The 16,743-nt window shown below is 46.8% G+C and overlaps 1 protein-coding gene across 2 annotated transcripts in view; it reads right to left on the bottom strand.

Annotated features, from left to right (window-relative positions):
* The window catches only part of LOC142443410 (uncharacterized), a 31,504-nt gene extending 18,279 nt beyond the window's left edge, over positions 1–13,225 (bottom strand). The window contains exons 1-3 of one of the 2 annotated variants that reach the window (XM_075544798.1): positions 13,110–13,225; positions 6,221–6,296; positions 5,991–6,103 (exon numbers count right to left, since the gene is read on the bottom strand). Coding sequence is in view for 1 of the 2 variants with exons in the window: in XM_075544793.1 (XP_075400908.1) it covers positions 13,110–13,112 (3 nt within the window). In the remaining variant the exon portion in view is untranslated. The remainder of the gene's footprint in view (positions 1–5,990; positions 6,104–6,220; positions 6,297–13,109) is intronic. The other variant, XM_075544793.1, reaches the window with a different exon arrangement.
* Positions 13,226–16,743: the final 3,518 nt, after the last annotated feature.

Raw genomic sequence — 16,743 nt, 5'->3', positions numbered from 1 at the left:
TGACTGACAGATCGTGACTGTCTATTCCGCTGTTCACCTGATCTACCATTCTTCTGCCTGTACAGATCACGTAAATATTTAGTAGGTTTCCCATGTATTTCACTAGTAGGGACACCATGGACAAGTAACCAATGCCATAATTCCACATGAGACAGGTTGCTTTGATTACTACGGAAATCTTGCTTTCTATTAGAACCACGCCCACCCTGTTTCTGTTGAGTCAGTGCTGACACCTGCCCTCTACCATCACGGGGACCAATCAACCCCATTGTGGGCAAATGTCGGAGTTCGCTTAGGGCAGTTTCCACTGTTAATCCTGGTGCACATAAAATAGCAATTACAGGAGTCTTAAGAAATGCTGGGGCCCACTTCGCAAACTTGTTTCTTATGGTTGTGGTGAAGGGTATGTCCTTAGGACACCCCCTTTTGGGGTCTATGGGAAAATCCTGATAGATCCATTCCAACATACCAATTTCTCTAAGCTTTTGGATGCCTTCCTCTACAGTGTACCAAGGTAGGTCAGGTACTTCAAGTTGGTCCAATCTAGTCCATTTGGCAGCCCATGCTTCAGTGAATCAGCCAAATAAAGAATTAGATCCTCTCTTAGCCTCTCTCACAGAGACATTGAAAGAAGAGTCTGTGCTTAGGGGTCCCATATCCAGAAACTCAGACGGGTCTAATATTACATTTCGTGCACCAGTATCCCACACCCTTAGTAACCATTCCCAGGGATATTCCCCAGGCTTCTGCTTGTACGTATTTGAGAACTCGAGCAGGTCTTTATGAGTATAGCGCACTTCTTCTTGGGTAATCATCTCAACCTTTAGGAGCTTTCTGAGACTTAATTTTAGTGACAGGCCTAGTGGAAATAATGGGTGGTAAGTGTGTTTCCTGGGTGCTCTCAGCAATATCTTGTAAGGCATCTCCCTCAGCAATGCTACTGATGCAGCCCCACCTGGCATATCAACTTGAATAGTTTGACTAATCTGCTCAGGTGTGGATTGTGAATTAATACTTTCAGCTGGGAGGGGTGGATCTATTGACTGGGGTGGGTCAATTGTTTCTAGGGCTCAATATCCTCCTCTTCTGGATCATCAGCCTATATGTTCCCATCCCATGTTTCAGGGTCCCAACTTTTCCCAATTAATTTCCTCACTTTGGTTTCAGACACTACTCTAAATCTGCAATTCAGCTGCCGTTGTAATTCAGCCACTCGTATAATGAGACTCTGGACCTGGTTCTCAGCAATGTCAGCTCTTTTACTAGAGGAGAGAAGGCTCTCCTTTGTAGCACAGATGGAAGTTTTCAAATCTGGTAATCTGCATCCAGGTGTGCTTTTGAGGCTCTCAGATCACCCCTCTCCTTAATCACACTTTCCATTGTAAGAAGGACCAGCCAACCAGCTTCCCTATACTTGTCATCCTTACAAAACTCCTGGAAAATATCAAACATATGATCACCCAGAGCCTCTCCTTTATCCAGCGCCTCATCTATCAGTGGTGCTACTGTAGGTATTACCTTTGCTATTTCACACCATGGATTAATCAGGCTGGAAAGCCAAGTTAAGAAGCCCATGTTTATGATTTTATTTCTCTAGGAGCACTCCTGGTACCAAAATGTGTTAGACAGGGTTCCCTACAGAGACAAAACCAGATTGCTGATAATTATATATATAAAGATAGGCATATAACACAAGAAATGAACGGTTAAATTACAAAGCAGCACAAATGGCTCAGTGCAACTCACTCCCAGGAGAGTTGTGAGACACTAGCAGTCCTTCAAGTCTTGAGGACTAAATCACAAGTTAAAAAAAAAACAACTTTGAAGGATGTGGCAGTTACATAATCTGTCAACCTGACCGAAGGGGTGGAGTTTTACCTGTCAATCAGGTGACAAGGTAACACCCACCAGGAGGATTCTGGGACCTTCCTCTTTTTCTCCTGGGAAGAGGACCACACACTCTGCCTCACATTCCTACTGACAAGCCACATGGAGCCACATAGATAGCAGCCAGAGCCCTGGAGCTGGAGGAGCCACGTGGAGACCCACACCAGGGCTGAGATGCTTCCACCATCACTGGACCCATGATTGGCCTGTGATATTCCTGCTTCCTGCATTGGCATCATTACATGTGTTGTATGAGTCTAAAGAATTTATGGACTAGTATCGGACATATGGGCTAATATTGGATTTATGGACTTGATCTGAACTGGGCTGAGATGTTTTTAAAATTTACAATTGCTCTTTGATATAAAGTTTTCTCTTACACACACACACACACACACACACACACACACACACACACACACACACACACACACAACGTCCCTGGATGTTTCTCTAGTAAACCCAGACTAACACAAAGGATGAGCACCTTTTCTTTCTATTTTCTTCACCAAGTACATGAGCCCAGGAGGCTTATTGAAACTCCATTGGCCACAAAGGCCATCCAGCCACAATACCCGTTCTATGCCAGGGCATTGGAAGTGGTCTGGTGTATAAAATTTTTTAATTAAAAGTCATGTTTAAAAGTGTATATATATATTACACTGGCTTTGCTATGGGTAATTCCTCACGGGTACTCTGATGTCTGACAACTGGTGGGAAAGTTGGTGGGAAAGTGGGCTCAGAGTGGTGGCAGACCAGGATTGCTAACTCCAGGAGGGAGAATGGGCAATCTGATAGGTTCAACGCTGAGCGCTACAAGACAGAGGTACAACACATCTCCATTCTTCAACCTTTCTATTAACTCAGATTCCAGTTGTCCTCCCCAGGACACTTCATGCTGTTAGACATTCTAGTTCAACGGCCACATGGAACTCACAGGCCATAGGTACAGTTACGAGACTTACGAAGGAAGTAAAAGGTACAACAGGAAATCAGGCTCTCAGGACCAGGAACGATGTATCCCAGATCTTCCTTCTTTAGTCTTTCTCAGCCTCTCCCGGCTGTGCAGGCCTTCTCAGTGTAAGGCCAAGCTCTTGGTGGCAACTTAAGGACACACCTGTCCCCTATCATCAGCACCACCCCAGTCCTGTCACCATCTTCAGTGCTACAGTTCTTTTAAGAGATTCTTTGCCTCCTTTCTCTGTTTTTTCCTCTCCTTTGTGCTTCAGTTTACCAGCCTCTGTGGGGTCGGGTGCAAACATGAGCAAACATTTCATCCATTCCACAGCATGGCCTATTTGTGGTGCAATGGATTACTGAATATGGCTCTTCTAGCCACAGTGTTTATGCAACTCCCACCAAATGATCTTTTCCTGATGGGTCTGGATGAGAAGGTGGGGGTGGGGAGTGGGATGGGCGGTGGTGGGGGATACTGATGGAATTATAGGATGCAGTTGTGTGCGACTGTTAACAGTGTTCTGCTTGTAAAAACCTGGAACTCGAGCAAGGGGAGGTTGCAATTTGCCGTCCTGCTGGATAGGAAACGAGCCGCCTCAGAAGCTGGAGGGGGGCTCTCATTACCATCAGCAGAGAAAGTCAAGAGCGGAGCATGTCATTTGGACCCAGAGATTCCTACACTTTGTACCTTCTTGGTACAGGGACAGCAAGCTATTCCACCAGAGAAGTGGCGGCGCCAGAACAGAGCGCCAGGGAATGAGACAGAACGATGGCGAGCGGCTTCCTGGTCCACAGAGTGAGGAAAGCTAGGTGCCGTCAGTAGAATGGGGTGCCCACAGGCACTTACTTGGGGCCCCAGGTTTGCTGACCCATGCAGGTAGAGCTGCACACCTTTAGGCTGAGGCTTATGGTGGTGGCAAGCCCTTTTGGCATTTGTAGACAGTACTAAAAGGAATCTGGAACATTGAGCAAGCCCAGAGGCCAAGGGGCTGTGTAGCTGAGCCACCAAGGACCGGAAAGAGGGATGCCTGTGGGCGTGGTTAAAAAGAGGCTGTGCTAACCGAAGGACTGTATTCCATGTGTCTGAAGCCTGACTGTAATCTATTAGCTTCCCTAGTAAAACTTACAACCCTATGTTCTGGAAGTCCTGGGCGCCTTGTACAATGAATTCTTGAACCCAGCTGAAAAATGGGGAGTGGGCCGGAAGGACAGCTGGTGCCAAGTGTTAGTGGTAAGGTCTGAGGGTGCAGGCATGCCCGATCTGAACCTCACAGAGTTCTTTTTACCTTTGAGAGCAGCTGATTCTGATGACACTGAGCCTTCTCCTCTCCTTTTGTGAAACTAGAGGAAGTCAGACACCACTGCCACCAGGCCCACCTTTTCTCAGTCTGCCACCAGGTCCAGGAACCGACTGATCTATGCCCGGTAGACCAGACGTTTCATTTGCAAAGCAGGCTGTCGCCAGGACGTGCTCATAGCCCAGAGTCGCTTCGGAAGGCGCCCTGGGGGCATGGTGGGTTCTCAAACAGCAGCTGGCTCAGGTTCTCAGAGAGAAAGAGGTGTGGCCACCTGCTGCCTTGATGGCCAGTCTGGAAAACCCCGTTCTCCTGCATCCTACAGGGGGGGCCCGGGAGTGAGAATCAACAGAACAGTCGTTTTAAAATTCTTTATTTATGGTCACTCTGTTTGCATAATGTACGGAGGGCATAGCAACCACAGGGCAAGCTTAAGACCAGGACCAGACAAAGAGCCGAGTTGTTTACAGCTTACCCCTCCATGTAGAAAACCAGGGCAAAGATAACTTCCCAGGGCTCAGGAGGGAAACTCCCAAGCTGTTTTTTCCAGGAACAAAGATAAAGGGGACATAAAGGAATGTATTCTGCCACAAGTGAGAGGGGCTGGAACGAAACAGGACCTGGGGAACCACCAGGGGAACCACCTGGTCATGACATTGTCAGCCCACCCAGCCCTGGTTCATGGAGGGGAACGTGGACCATACAAAGTAAGGGTCTTCAAAAACTGAAGTCATAAAGATGAAATTAAATGCACAAAGATCAATATCCTAGGCATTCGTGAGGTGAAATGGACTGGTATTAGTAATTTTGAATCAGATAATCATATAGTTTACCATCCCGGGAATAACCGTTTTTTTTTCAAGAGGAATGGGATCTCATTTATCATCAAAGAACATGTCTATATTCTTTTTGAAAAATTATAACAAATGATCCTTGAACTAACTACAAAAAAAAAGAAAAATGATAAGTTCTAAGGTGAACAAGCGGCCATCTAGCTCAGAAGCAACAAAGCCCACATGGAAGAAGCACAGGAGCCTGTGCGATCACGAGGTGTCGGAGGGATCAGGTATCAGAACAAAAAATCCTATTATTGTGAATGAGGGGGGGAATGCGGAGTGGGGACCCAAAGCCCGCTGGACATCCCCCTTACAGAAGGGTCTCGGGGAGGAGACGAGTCAGTCAGGGTGCGATGTAGCAAAGATGAAACATACAACTTTCCTCTAGCTCCTAAATGCTTCCTTCTCTCCCACTATCATGATGCCAGTTCTGCCTTGCAGGTCTGGCTAGACCAGAGGATGTACACTAGTACAGATAGGAAATGGAAACACAGGGAATCCAGGGCGGATGATCCCTTCAGGACCAGTGGTGTGAGGGGCGATACTGGGAGGGTAGAGGGAGGGTTGGTTGGAAAGGGGAAACTGATTACAAGGATCTACATGTGACCTCCTCCCTGGGGGACAGACAACAGAAAAGTGGCTGAAGGGGGACGTCGGACAGGGCAAGATATGACAAAATAATAACTTATAAATTATCAAGGGTTCATGAGGGAGGGGGAGCAGGGAGGGAGGGGAAAAATGAGGAGCTGATGCCAGAGATTTAGGTGGAGAGCAAATGTATTGAGAATGAGGGCAATGAATGTATAAATGTGCTTTACACAATTGATGGACGTATGGATTGCGATAAGAGTTGTGTGAACCCCCTAATAAAACGATTTAAAAAAAAAAGAAAGAGATCAACAACAAAAAAAGGATGGAAAGTTCTACAAAGAAGCACAATGGTGTAAGTGGCAATGTGTGCACGCCTGCAAGAAAGGCAAGCTGATACAACTGTCCTTCAAGTGTACACACCAACCTGGAAAGTCCACGTTGAAGAAATTGAAGGACTCTATCAACTTCTGCGAGCTGCAGTGGACCAGACATGCAATCGAGATGCACTGGTGCTTCCTGGCGATAGGAAGATAAACGCTGGAAGCAATTTGGGAGGGAGAACAGTCAGGAAATATGTAGCCCTGGCGACAGAATTTAAACTGAAGACCGCATGACGGCACTTCGCAGGGCCACCAACTTCTTCACCGCACGTACCTTCCCCAGTAGCATAAACAGCGACTGTCCTGCAGGACCTCACCGGATGCAGCGCACAGGGACCGGCGGACTACTCCTGTGAAGAAAGACGGTGGGGAAGTCCAAGATTATCAGCCAAAACAAGGCCAGGAGCCGATTGTGAATCAGACCAGCAACTGCTCAAGCTCAAGTTTCGGTGGAAGCTAAAGAAAATTAAAATCGTTCACTAAAGTAAAACTGGGACCCCGAGTACATCCCACCTGAAGATCAATACAATCTGAAGAACAGATTTGATGCACTGAACACTGAAGATTCAAACCTGATGGAAAGAACCAACTGGGTATCGGAAAAGGCGAAAACTTGATCTGGAACCTACCGTAGCTGTGAGAGATGGAAGAAAAAGAAAAACACTCAGCGTATCTCAAGCTAAACGAATTAAGGGCGGGAAATTGAGCCTCAAATTGCAATATTAAAGGTTTCTATGGACAAAATACTGAACGATGCAGGAAACATTAAAAGATGGAAAGAATAGGCAATCACTGTACTAAAAAGAAATGGCGACTCTCAACCAGGTCGAGATAGCATAGGATCAAGAGTCAAGGCTATTGAAAGACTTAGTCCAAGCTACTCGGAAGACATTAGCAAAACCACAAAGGCGCAGAGAGGAATTGACTGGACACCAGCGAGATGGCTCAACAAAGTGCCGTAACACTTGGAAGCCCTCTTCGGTCTGCATTTCAGCTTTCTGGCCACCTGACTGGAAGAGATCCATAGTGGTGTCCACTCCAAAGAAAGTGACCAACACAATGCAGAAATTGTCAAACAATTCCGCAGAATGTCACTGAAGATCGTGCACAAGCAGTTGCAGCAGTAATGCTCACTGAAAATCCTGACCCAGTGAGGCTGACAGAAACCCTAAACTATCCCAACCATGGTCTGCCAGAAGAACAAGCCTACCTGTCGTGGTGAATTCCCGCCCCGAGTGCTCCATGTTTGCGTCCCACGGACTTTCTACATCAGCGGGTCTCACCCTTCCTCAGGCCGTGACCCTTTCACACAGCTCCTCAGGTGGTGGGGACCCCAGCCATGAAATTATTTCCGTAGCTACTTCATCACTGTATCCCACATATGATCAGGAGGAGCCAGTCCCTGGAGAAGGAAACCCGGCTAGGTAAAGCAGGAAGCGCGAGAGAAAGAAGCCCCTCCACAGGATGGACTGCTGCAGGAATGACTTCAAACACCAATGTGGGCAGGCGGGAGGGAGCACTAGAGCGGATTGTGACGGTATATACACAACGCGTTTAAAAAATCACTTTATTGGGGCTCCTACAACGCTTATCACAATCCATACATCCATCCATTGTGTCCAGCACATGTGACCGCTTGTTGCCATCCCTATTCTCAAACCATTTTCTTTCTACTCTTGGTATCAGCTCCTCATTTTTTTCCCTCCCTTCCCCACCCTTCCTTCCTCCCTCTGAACCCTTGATAATTTATAAATTACTTTTTTTATGTCTTACACTGTCCCATGTCTCCCTTCACCCACTTTTCTGTTCTGTCCCCCTGGGAAGGGGTTATATGTAGATCATTGTGATCGGTTCTCCCTTTCTACCCCACCTTCCCCTCCTGGTTTCCCTACTCTCATTATTGGTCCTGAGGAATTTTCTGTCCTGGATTCCCTGTTTCCAGCTCTATCTGCACCAGTGTACATCCTCTGGTCTAGCTGAATTTGTAAGGTAGAATTGGGATCATGATAGTGGGGTGGGGGGGAGTGTGGGAAACAGAAATATTTCTCCTAAGTTGCCTCCCCCAAATATATCCCAAACTTAGCTGCTTGCTACACATTTGTAGGTCAACAGAAGTAGGTCAGGGGCTATTCTCCCTAAGGGTTATCAGCCATCTAGAGCAGTCACCACTGTACCCCACAAGTAGGACCCACTTCCTTCTGATAAGGGTAGTAGTGGACGTTTCCTTGTAGGAGACCCCAGAGAGGTCAAGTCCACCCAAGGGTGACAAAGGTTAGGCTGCCATCATGAATCTAGGGTCTGCCCATCTTGTCACATGTATACCTCTAGTCCCTCCCATTCCTATGGGCACGCCCCTAGCTCATCCCCTTCCTGTCACGCTCATGCTTCTCGTACATCCCCTTCCTGTGATGTGTGTGCCTATTGTACTGCCCCTTCCTCTGACGTGGGGTGACCTGTAGTCACAGCCCCAGAAGGAGATAGAACCCTTGGTGAGCAATAAAGTTGGGGCTCTCTCCTGCTCTTGCTCTCACAGTCTCCCCACGAGGCCCACCAAGCAGCTTTGAGGTGGGCACGTACCATGAGTTGTGTCTGACTCCATTACTTCAGTCTCTCTTCGATCTCTCATGCTCTCTATGACTTCACTATACTCTTTACTTATTATCGCCGTACCATTGTGCCTACAGGACCAGTGATGATTTGTTGGGGGCTGTCCTTTCCCCCACAGGGGAGGAAGCATTTATGAACTAGAGGAAAGTTGTATGTTTCATCATTGCTACACTGCACCCTGACTGGCTGTCTCCTCCTCGAGACCCTTCTGTAAGGGGATGTCCAGTTGCCTACAGATGGGCTAGGGGTCTCCACTCCGCACTCCCCTTCATTCACAATGATTTTTTGTTCTTTGATGCCTGATACCTCATCCCTTTGACACCTCATGATCGCACAGGCTGGTGTGCTTCTTCCATGTGGGCTTTGTTGCTTCTGAGCTAGATGCCGCTTGTTTACCTTCAAGCTTTTAAGACCTCAGACGCTATATCTTTTGATAGCTGGCACCATCAGCTTTCCTCACCACTTTTGCTTATGCACCCACTTTGTACACCTTAAGTATATGATATGTGAATATGACATCAAGAAAACTACTGAAAGAAAAGAAAAGAAACCAAACTTGACCAATGGCTACCATGGGCGAAGTGAAAGAGTTGTTACTTAGGGGCATTGAGTTTCTGTCAATGGTGGTGGAACGGTTTGGAAAGGGTATCAATAATGGTTGTACAACACAAAGACTATAATCAATGGAACTGAATTATACATGGAGTAGAAGTGGCGGAATTGGAGAATGTTTTGTTGTGTATATTTTTGCCACAATTAAAAAAAAGAGATCATTATATTTATAACAATGAGTACAAGGGAAACATTCTAGACTTGAATGCAGTGATAACTGTATAACTTTTCTTGATATGGCTGAGTTGCTATCTTGTATGACATGTGGATGAAGTGCTAATAAAACTGTTAAAAACGTAACACCTGGGAGCACCATGTACGACTAGGCAGCGTCTTGCTCTGCTGTACATAGCACTACTTTAATTGGTAACTAACGCAGTAACACCTAACAGTAATATATTTAATTGTGAGGAAACAGATGTCTTCTCCCTAATATCAGTAATAAGACAACATGTCCTCTAACCACACATATTCAAAGCTGAAACTCACTGACACGGAGTAGATTCCAATTCACAGCCAGTCTATACAACCCACCTCACAGCCACTGAGTCGATCCCACCTCATAGTGACCCAATTGGATGGGGCAGAACTGCCTGTGTGAATATTCAAGACTGTAATTATTTATAGAAGCAGAAAGTCCTGTCTTTCTCCTGCAGAGCAGCTGGTGGTTTCGAACTGCTGACCTTACAGTTAGCAGCCCAACTCATAACCACTACACCACCAGGGCTCCCTAGACACTCTAAGGGGTAGAGCTGAACTGCCTCTCTGCCATACCACACATCTTTAGGGGGACAGAAAGCCACACCTTTCTCCAGAGGGGCTGGTGGGTTCAAAATGCTGACCTTGTGGTTCACAACCCAACATGTGACCACAGAGGATAGGGGAGTGCCCCATAGGCTGTAAATCTCTGTGGAAGCAAATTACGGCATCTCCAGTAAGTGAGTTCAAAACACAGGCCTTTTGGTTAGTAGCCACATACCTTAACCACCTATCGCTGTACCACTGCGGTTCTCCTACAAGAAGTTCTAGCTCACACAAGTAGACCGGAAAGCGACCAGCAGACGTAGAACTGTCCTTATCTGCAGATGACGGAATCATCTATGTAGAAACTCCTCAATCAATTGCCTTTCCGCCCTCGCCCCCCAAAACAGAACACTGCACTCCGGGAAGGAATAAGTCAATATGGGAAAGTCAATTACTTCCATCCACACTTGCCATGAGCAATTAGGATCTGGAGTTATTTAGATAAGCACTAAAACAAAGTAAGACATTAAACCTTAAAAGAGAGTGTAAGACCAATATAAGGAAAACTGCCAATCCCTGATGAGAGATTTAAATGAATGTGTTAAGGGGAAATGGTTATGCGTCGGGATGCCATCCACAAGACCAGCAGTTCAAAACCACCAGCCGCTCCTTGGGAGAGAGTGGGCTTTCTGTTCCCACAGAGTCAGTCATCCTGAGACAGGGTCACTATGCGTCAGCATCAATTTGATGGCAGTTGAGTTGCACAGGGTTTTATTATTGTTATTTGTTGTTTTTAGTTGACCCAAACAACTCAGTTCCTGCTAACTTAGTTTTGTATGCTTAGTTTTTCTGAATCCTGTTGCTCTCTTAACAAGTTCCTGTTATGTAGGTATGTTGACTGCTGGAGCCATAAAACCAGTCATTTCCTCTTTGGTTCACTCCAGTTGTGTAGAAAATACAAAACCCCAAACTCGCCGCTATGAGTCCATTCTGACTCATAACCACCCAAAAGGGCCAGCAGAACTGTCCCTGTGGGTTTCCCAGAGTGCAAGTCTTGGCGTAAGACGCCTTCGGTTTAGGTTTTCCTGTCACTGCTAGAGATCCCAGAGGACGGTGCGATCGTTTATGGTGCCAGCCTGGCCGAGAAACACAAGTAGGATTAACTGAAGGGCAGAGGGATAAATGGCTCGGTGAGCCTCACCTTGGTTGCTCTGTGCCTCAGTTTAAAGGGGTACACTACCTGTGGGATGCCTAGCCTGTGGACTGTGTCGCTGTAAGTTGAGGTCCCTTTAAGCCCACAAGATTGGAATGTTCATCTCTGGAGCTGGGGACCGACAGTTGGTGACAGTTGGGGACCTGCCTTGATGTTTGCTGCCTGGGCATATATAGCCCAGCTCTCTCTACAGAAGGGGACTGGCAACTGGCGGCTCTCAAGCCTTAAAGGACTGCTAGTGTCTCACTGCTTTATAATTTAACTGTTAATATCTTGTATTATCTATCGTATATAATTTAACAGTTCATTTCTTGTATTATATATCTATCTTTATAAATATATTCATATATAATTACTAGCAATCTGGTTTGTCTCTCTAGAGAACCCTGTCCAACACAGATGGTAACTGTTGTTACCACTCTCCTTACTTTCCGGAATTCCTGTCAGCTGAAGACGAATAACTCCACAAGGCCTTTAAACTGGGGTTTGGGGAAGAAAAGGCCTTATCAGGAGACTTCCCACCCCAACCTTGGGGCAGGTGAGTAAGCTGATAACAACTAGCTCCCCAAGACAATGGCCGCTGTGGGGTCTGGATTATTCCTCCACACTGAGATGAATGACAGTTCCCCGCCCCCCATGCCAAGGTACAAAATCATAAAGTAGGGCAAACAGCTCACACAAAGTTGATGATGATCATGGCATGAATTGGTATGAAGTTGGCATTTGGGAGTTGGGGTGCAGGCTAGGAATCTGATAACCCCCTAAAAAACACAGGAAAGGGAACAATGGCTTCAAATGGATGTAAGCTTCCCACAAATACGGAAGCCTCGTGGAAAACTGGGTCCCCTGTAGGCCCCACCACCCATGCTTTCTACTCACCCTACCTGGCTCTGTAGCCCGAGGGCCCTGAGATCACCTCCCACCCTGGAACCCTCAGACCCTGCCTGAGTCTACCACCCATGAGTTGTGTGGAACTAGGCCAGCAGTTCTCAACCTGTGGGTCGCAACCCCTCAGGGGGTCGAAAGACCCTTTCATGGGGGGGGGGAGTGTCACCTAAGACCATCAGGAAACACATAAATAACTATTTCACGATATATAGTTTTGTGATCAATCACTACGCTTTAATTATGTTTAGTGATGTTCAATTTGTAACAAATGAAAATACATCCTGCATGTCAGATATACACGTTACGATGTATAATAGTAGCAAAACTCACTGCCATCGAGTCTATTGCCACTCATAGCCACCCAACAAGGCAGGGCAGAACTGCCCCTGTGGGTTTCCGAGACTGTAACTCTTTACCAGAGCAGAAAGCCGTCTTTCCCCCTTGGAGTAGCCCATGGTTTCGAACTGCAGTCCTTGCAGTTCGCAGTCCATTGCGCCACCAGAGGGTCCAAACCCATACATCATAAACATTGGCCAGGTGTGTCCAGCCTGACAGGTCTGCCAACTTTGGCTAAAGCTAGAGAAGAGGAAATCGCAATGCTAAGAGGAATCGATATGCGAATTAGCCTCCTTGTTTGGAGGTGCAAGGGGAAGAAGGCAGCCTTTGATAAGTGGGGGAAGCCTTCGATAAGCCGGGCACTCTAGGAGTACGCGATTTCCCCCCGTTGCACTGCTGTATGCTGTTTATGAAGATGCGTAGCTGTATGTCAACAGCTGCAGGAGAACAGGCAAGTATCAAAACTTTGTAATTCTTGGAATGTAGGAAAACAGTTACAGGCCTGGGGGCTGTGAGTGTTCTCCGGGGATGGGTCTTCTAACACAATGTTACTATTTTCTGCTCAACCTGGAGCGGTTATTGACCGGGCCCAATCGCTCCAGGCAGGAGCCCACCTGCAGGAAGGGTGGGAAGCCGGGCCGCCCGGGGCTCCCGTGGGCAGCGCGCCTGGCTCCGCTCCCGGCCGGGGGAGCCCAGGGCCGCGCGCCCGGCCGGTTCCAGCCGGTTCGGCCAGCCCCTCTCCCGTGCCCTCACCCCAGCTCACCATCTCCCAGCTTCCGGAGGACCGCCGGCTGCTCTCCGCCGAAACCCCGACGCCCGGGACCAAGCAGGGAACCCACGAAGCCTTGGCACCGCGGCTGCGCGCAGCTTGGACTCTCGGAGGGTGGGCGGCGCTCCGCCCCGCCCCCGAGGCTTCTGATTGGGTGGCTTTCCAGGTCCCGCCCCCTCATTGCTGAGTGACGTGTGCGCTCGCAAATCACGGGCAGAGACGTCTGGGCTTCCTCCCGCCCCTGGGACGCCCGCTTTTGACGCAAGCGGTCCAGCCCCAGAGGGACACCGAGTGCTCCAGACTCGGTGCGGGGACAGGGGTCTGACTGGGCTGCCCTGGAAGCTGCGCCCATTTGTGACACAGACACGGAGGCACCAAGGTCATATTAAACCAAGAGTCATGGCCCTCCTAGCTCACCCCGTTGCCATATAGCGGCCCTATAGGCCAGAGCAGGACCGCCTCTGGGTTTCCAAGACTACCTTTTAGGGAGCCGAAAGCTTGTCTTTCCCGGTGCATTGACTCAATAGCAGTGAGTTTGAGTTTTTGGTTATTCTCTGGCCATTGTGGACTTACAAGTGGTCATTCAGACAGAATTAGGAAATACAGCCAAGGGAAATATATTACCAATAGGCTGCCTGATTCCATTCCGCATTGGCTACCTGCTACTGTTTGCACCTTAAAAGGAGCTACATTAGCATAATGGGCAGACCTGTTTAATTCAAGGTCAAAATATGTCTATGACATATTTTATGATTTATAGTTTTGACCTGTCACCACTACTTACTACTAAAGGGCATAGACTGGATTTTTAAATATGTGGAAGAAAAACTAGGTGTCCCCCAACCAAGATTCTGTAAAGTATTAGCTAAATGAATTTCCTAAGGACATGTCATAGCTCAACTAATCTTCAATGTGATGTATTTCTTCATGAAAACCATGGCTTGACATCAATACTATGAATATGCACAAGCAAACAGCAATGAGAATGGCAAATCTGAGCGCGCCCTCATATTCGCTGAGGTTAGCCCAGGCGATGAGATGAGTGATGACTTAACCAGATATGACTGGAAGTGAAGACACATGAACCCAGGTAGTACAGTGCTGCGGATATATTGAACGGGACACAACTAAATGTGTAGTTACATAATTTCACGTCAACTTGTTTAAAAGTCTAGCGTTGGAGTTTAGCCTGTAGATCAGGTGACTCCTTGTGGGCGAGGCCTTCTCTTAGGGATGGTCCTGGGAACCTCCCCTTTTCTCTCTGCCTTCACCTTCCGTGTTAGTCTCGGTGGACTAGAGAAACAAATTCATAAACACTCAAGAGCTTTATATACAAGAGCAATTGTATATTGAGAAAACATCCCAGTCCAGATCAAGTCCATTAGTCCAATATTAGTCCATATGTCCGATACCAATTTATAAATTCCTCTTCAGACTCCTGCAACACATGCAATGATGCCGAATGTAGGAAGATCACAGGCCACTCGGTGGAAAGTCTTGTGGATCCAGTGGTAATGTAAGCATCTCAGCACTTGCATGGGTCTCCAAGAGTCTCCTCCTGTGCCAAGGTGCTTTAGCATAACTCCATGTGTCTTCTCAACTGGGAATGTCTCAGAGGGAGTGTGTGTGTGTCCCGCCTCCAGCAAGCTACTTTTCTCCTTAGCACCTCCAAATGAGATCAACAAGCTGTGACCTGATTGCCAGGCTAAACTCCACCCCTTCCCTCTTAAGTCTCAAATTGACAACAGATTATGTAACTACCACACCTTCCTGCTAGCTGACCCTGGTTGCTGCCAGGAGCCTGGATTCACATGATTCTGCACTCGCCAACCTGTGATATTCCTGCAGTCTGCATCATTGCTTGTAACTGGGTGAATCTGAGGAGCGATTTATGGACTTGTATTGGACTAATGGACTTGAGTTGGACTGGACTGGGGTGTTTTCTTGATACAGAGCTCATTCTCACACATACATGAGTGTCACTGGATTTGTTTCCATAGTCCACCTGGCCTACCACAGCAAACCTTTCTTTGGTAATGGAGCCCTGGAGGTGGTGTAGTTAAGCACTGGCCTGAGATCTGCAAGGTCAGCAGCTCAAAACCTCCAGCCAGCTCTGGGAGAAAGGGTGTTTTCTATTCCCATAAAGTGCTACAGTCGTGGAAACACAGGGGCAATTCTATCATGTCTCACAGGGTGGCTGTGAATCCAAATTAACTCAGTGGCAGAGAGGATGTACTTTTGTTGATGAACTGTCATGGGCATGTGATGTGGCATACTTAAAAAACACTACAACAGGAAGAGAACTCGATGATCCCTACATAGGAATATCCTATTTTTTAAAGGTTGGCATAATTTTTTAAAAATGTATCTGAGGCCCTTATAACCTCTGTATTTCTATTTAGAAAATTTTGTTCTTTGAGGAGGGTGTGGGCAAAAAGTCTAGGGGTTCTATTATTATTATTGTAGGATGTATTTGTAATCAATCTCTTTTGACATAGAGTACATTAAGCAAAGATGGATAAAATAGATATTGTGCTTCATAAAGGTCTCCAAAGACTCAATAAACACAAGCTTATGAAAAAAAATACAAGTCTTCCCCCAGAACATTTGGAGGAAGCCTTTACCTAGAGCAGTCACTTTGAACCCCAACTTGAAGGCTTAACTATGAGAAAATAAGTGTTTGTTAAAGTCACTCACTCATGATAGTTGTTATAGCAACATTCGATAACTAAGGCTCTAGTGTAATCTCTAAGAAAGATTCCAGATGTGTTAGTTTCATCACTGTTAGTTCAGGACAGATGTGACCCTAGAGAGTGCTGTCTAGTAGACAGTGTCTTCTAAAGAGAATTGTTGGTGCTCCCGAGTCAGTTTCAACTCATAGTCACCCTCGAACAACAAAACAATGTCCGGTCCTGCACCAAACCTCATGAGCAAGTTTGAGCTCATGGTTGCAGCCCTGGTGTCAAGGCATCTCATTGAGGGATCCCGTCTTTTGAAAGGATCTTCCTTACTACGCATGATGTCCTCCTCCAGAGACTGATTCCTCCTGAATATGTGCCCCAACGATGAGACAATGTCTTATACCCTTGCCTTTGGTTGTACTTCTTCTGCAATAGATCTGCTTATTCTCCAGGAAGTCTGTAGGACTTCCAATATTCTGCATCAATAACATAATTCAAAGGCATTCATTCTGCTTTGGTTTCCCTTATTCACGGTCCAGCTGTCACATGCATATGAAGCAACTAAAACACCACTTCAGCGAGCTCTTGTGCACCATTTGATTTCTTAACTGATGCTTCCGTGAGCATTGACTTTGCATTCAAGTCAACTGAGATCCATGACCACTTCCATCTTTTATCGTGACTTTGTCTCTGATACAGTTGTGAGGATTTGGGGTTTTCTTTGAGCTACAATCCATTCTGAAAGCCCCGATCCTCGGTCCGCATCAACAAGTACTTCAAGTCCTCTCTGCAAGTCCTCAGAAAGCCAGGTCATGTCATCTGCATACTGCAGGTTGTTAGTACGTCCTCCGTTATCCTGATGCCAAGTTCTTCTTCATCTAGTCCACATCCAGGATGAATGTGTGGCCGATGTATATGAGATAGAACACGGTGCAAGGATTCCACAC

Source organism: Tenrec ecaudatus, chromosome 1, assembly GCF_050624435.1.
Source record: "Tenrec ecaudatus isolate mTenEca1 chromosome 1, mTenEca1.hap1, whole genome shotgun sequence".
Lineage (NCBI taxonomy): Eukaryota > Metazoa > Chordata > Mammalia > Afrosoricida > Tenrecidae > Tenrec > Tenrec ecaudatus.
This window is presented reverse-complemented; position numbering and strand designations above follow the sequence as displayed.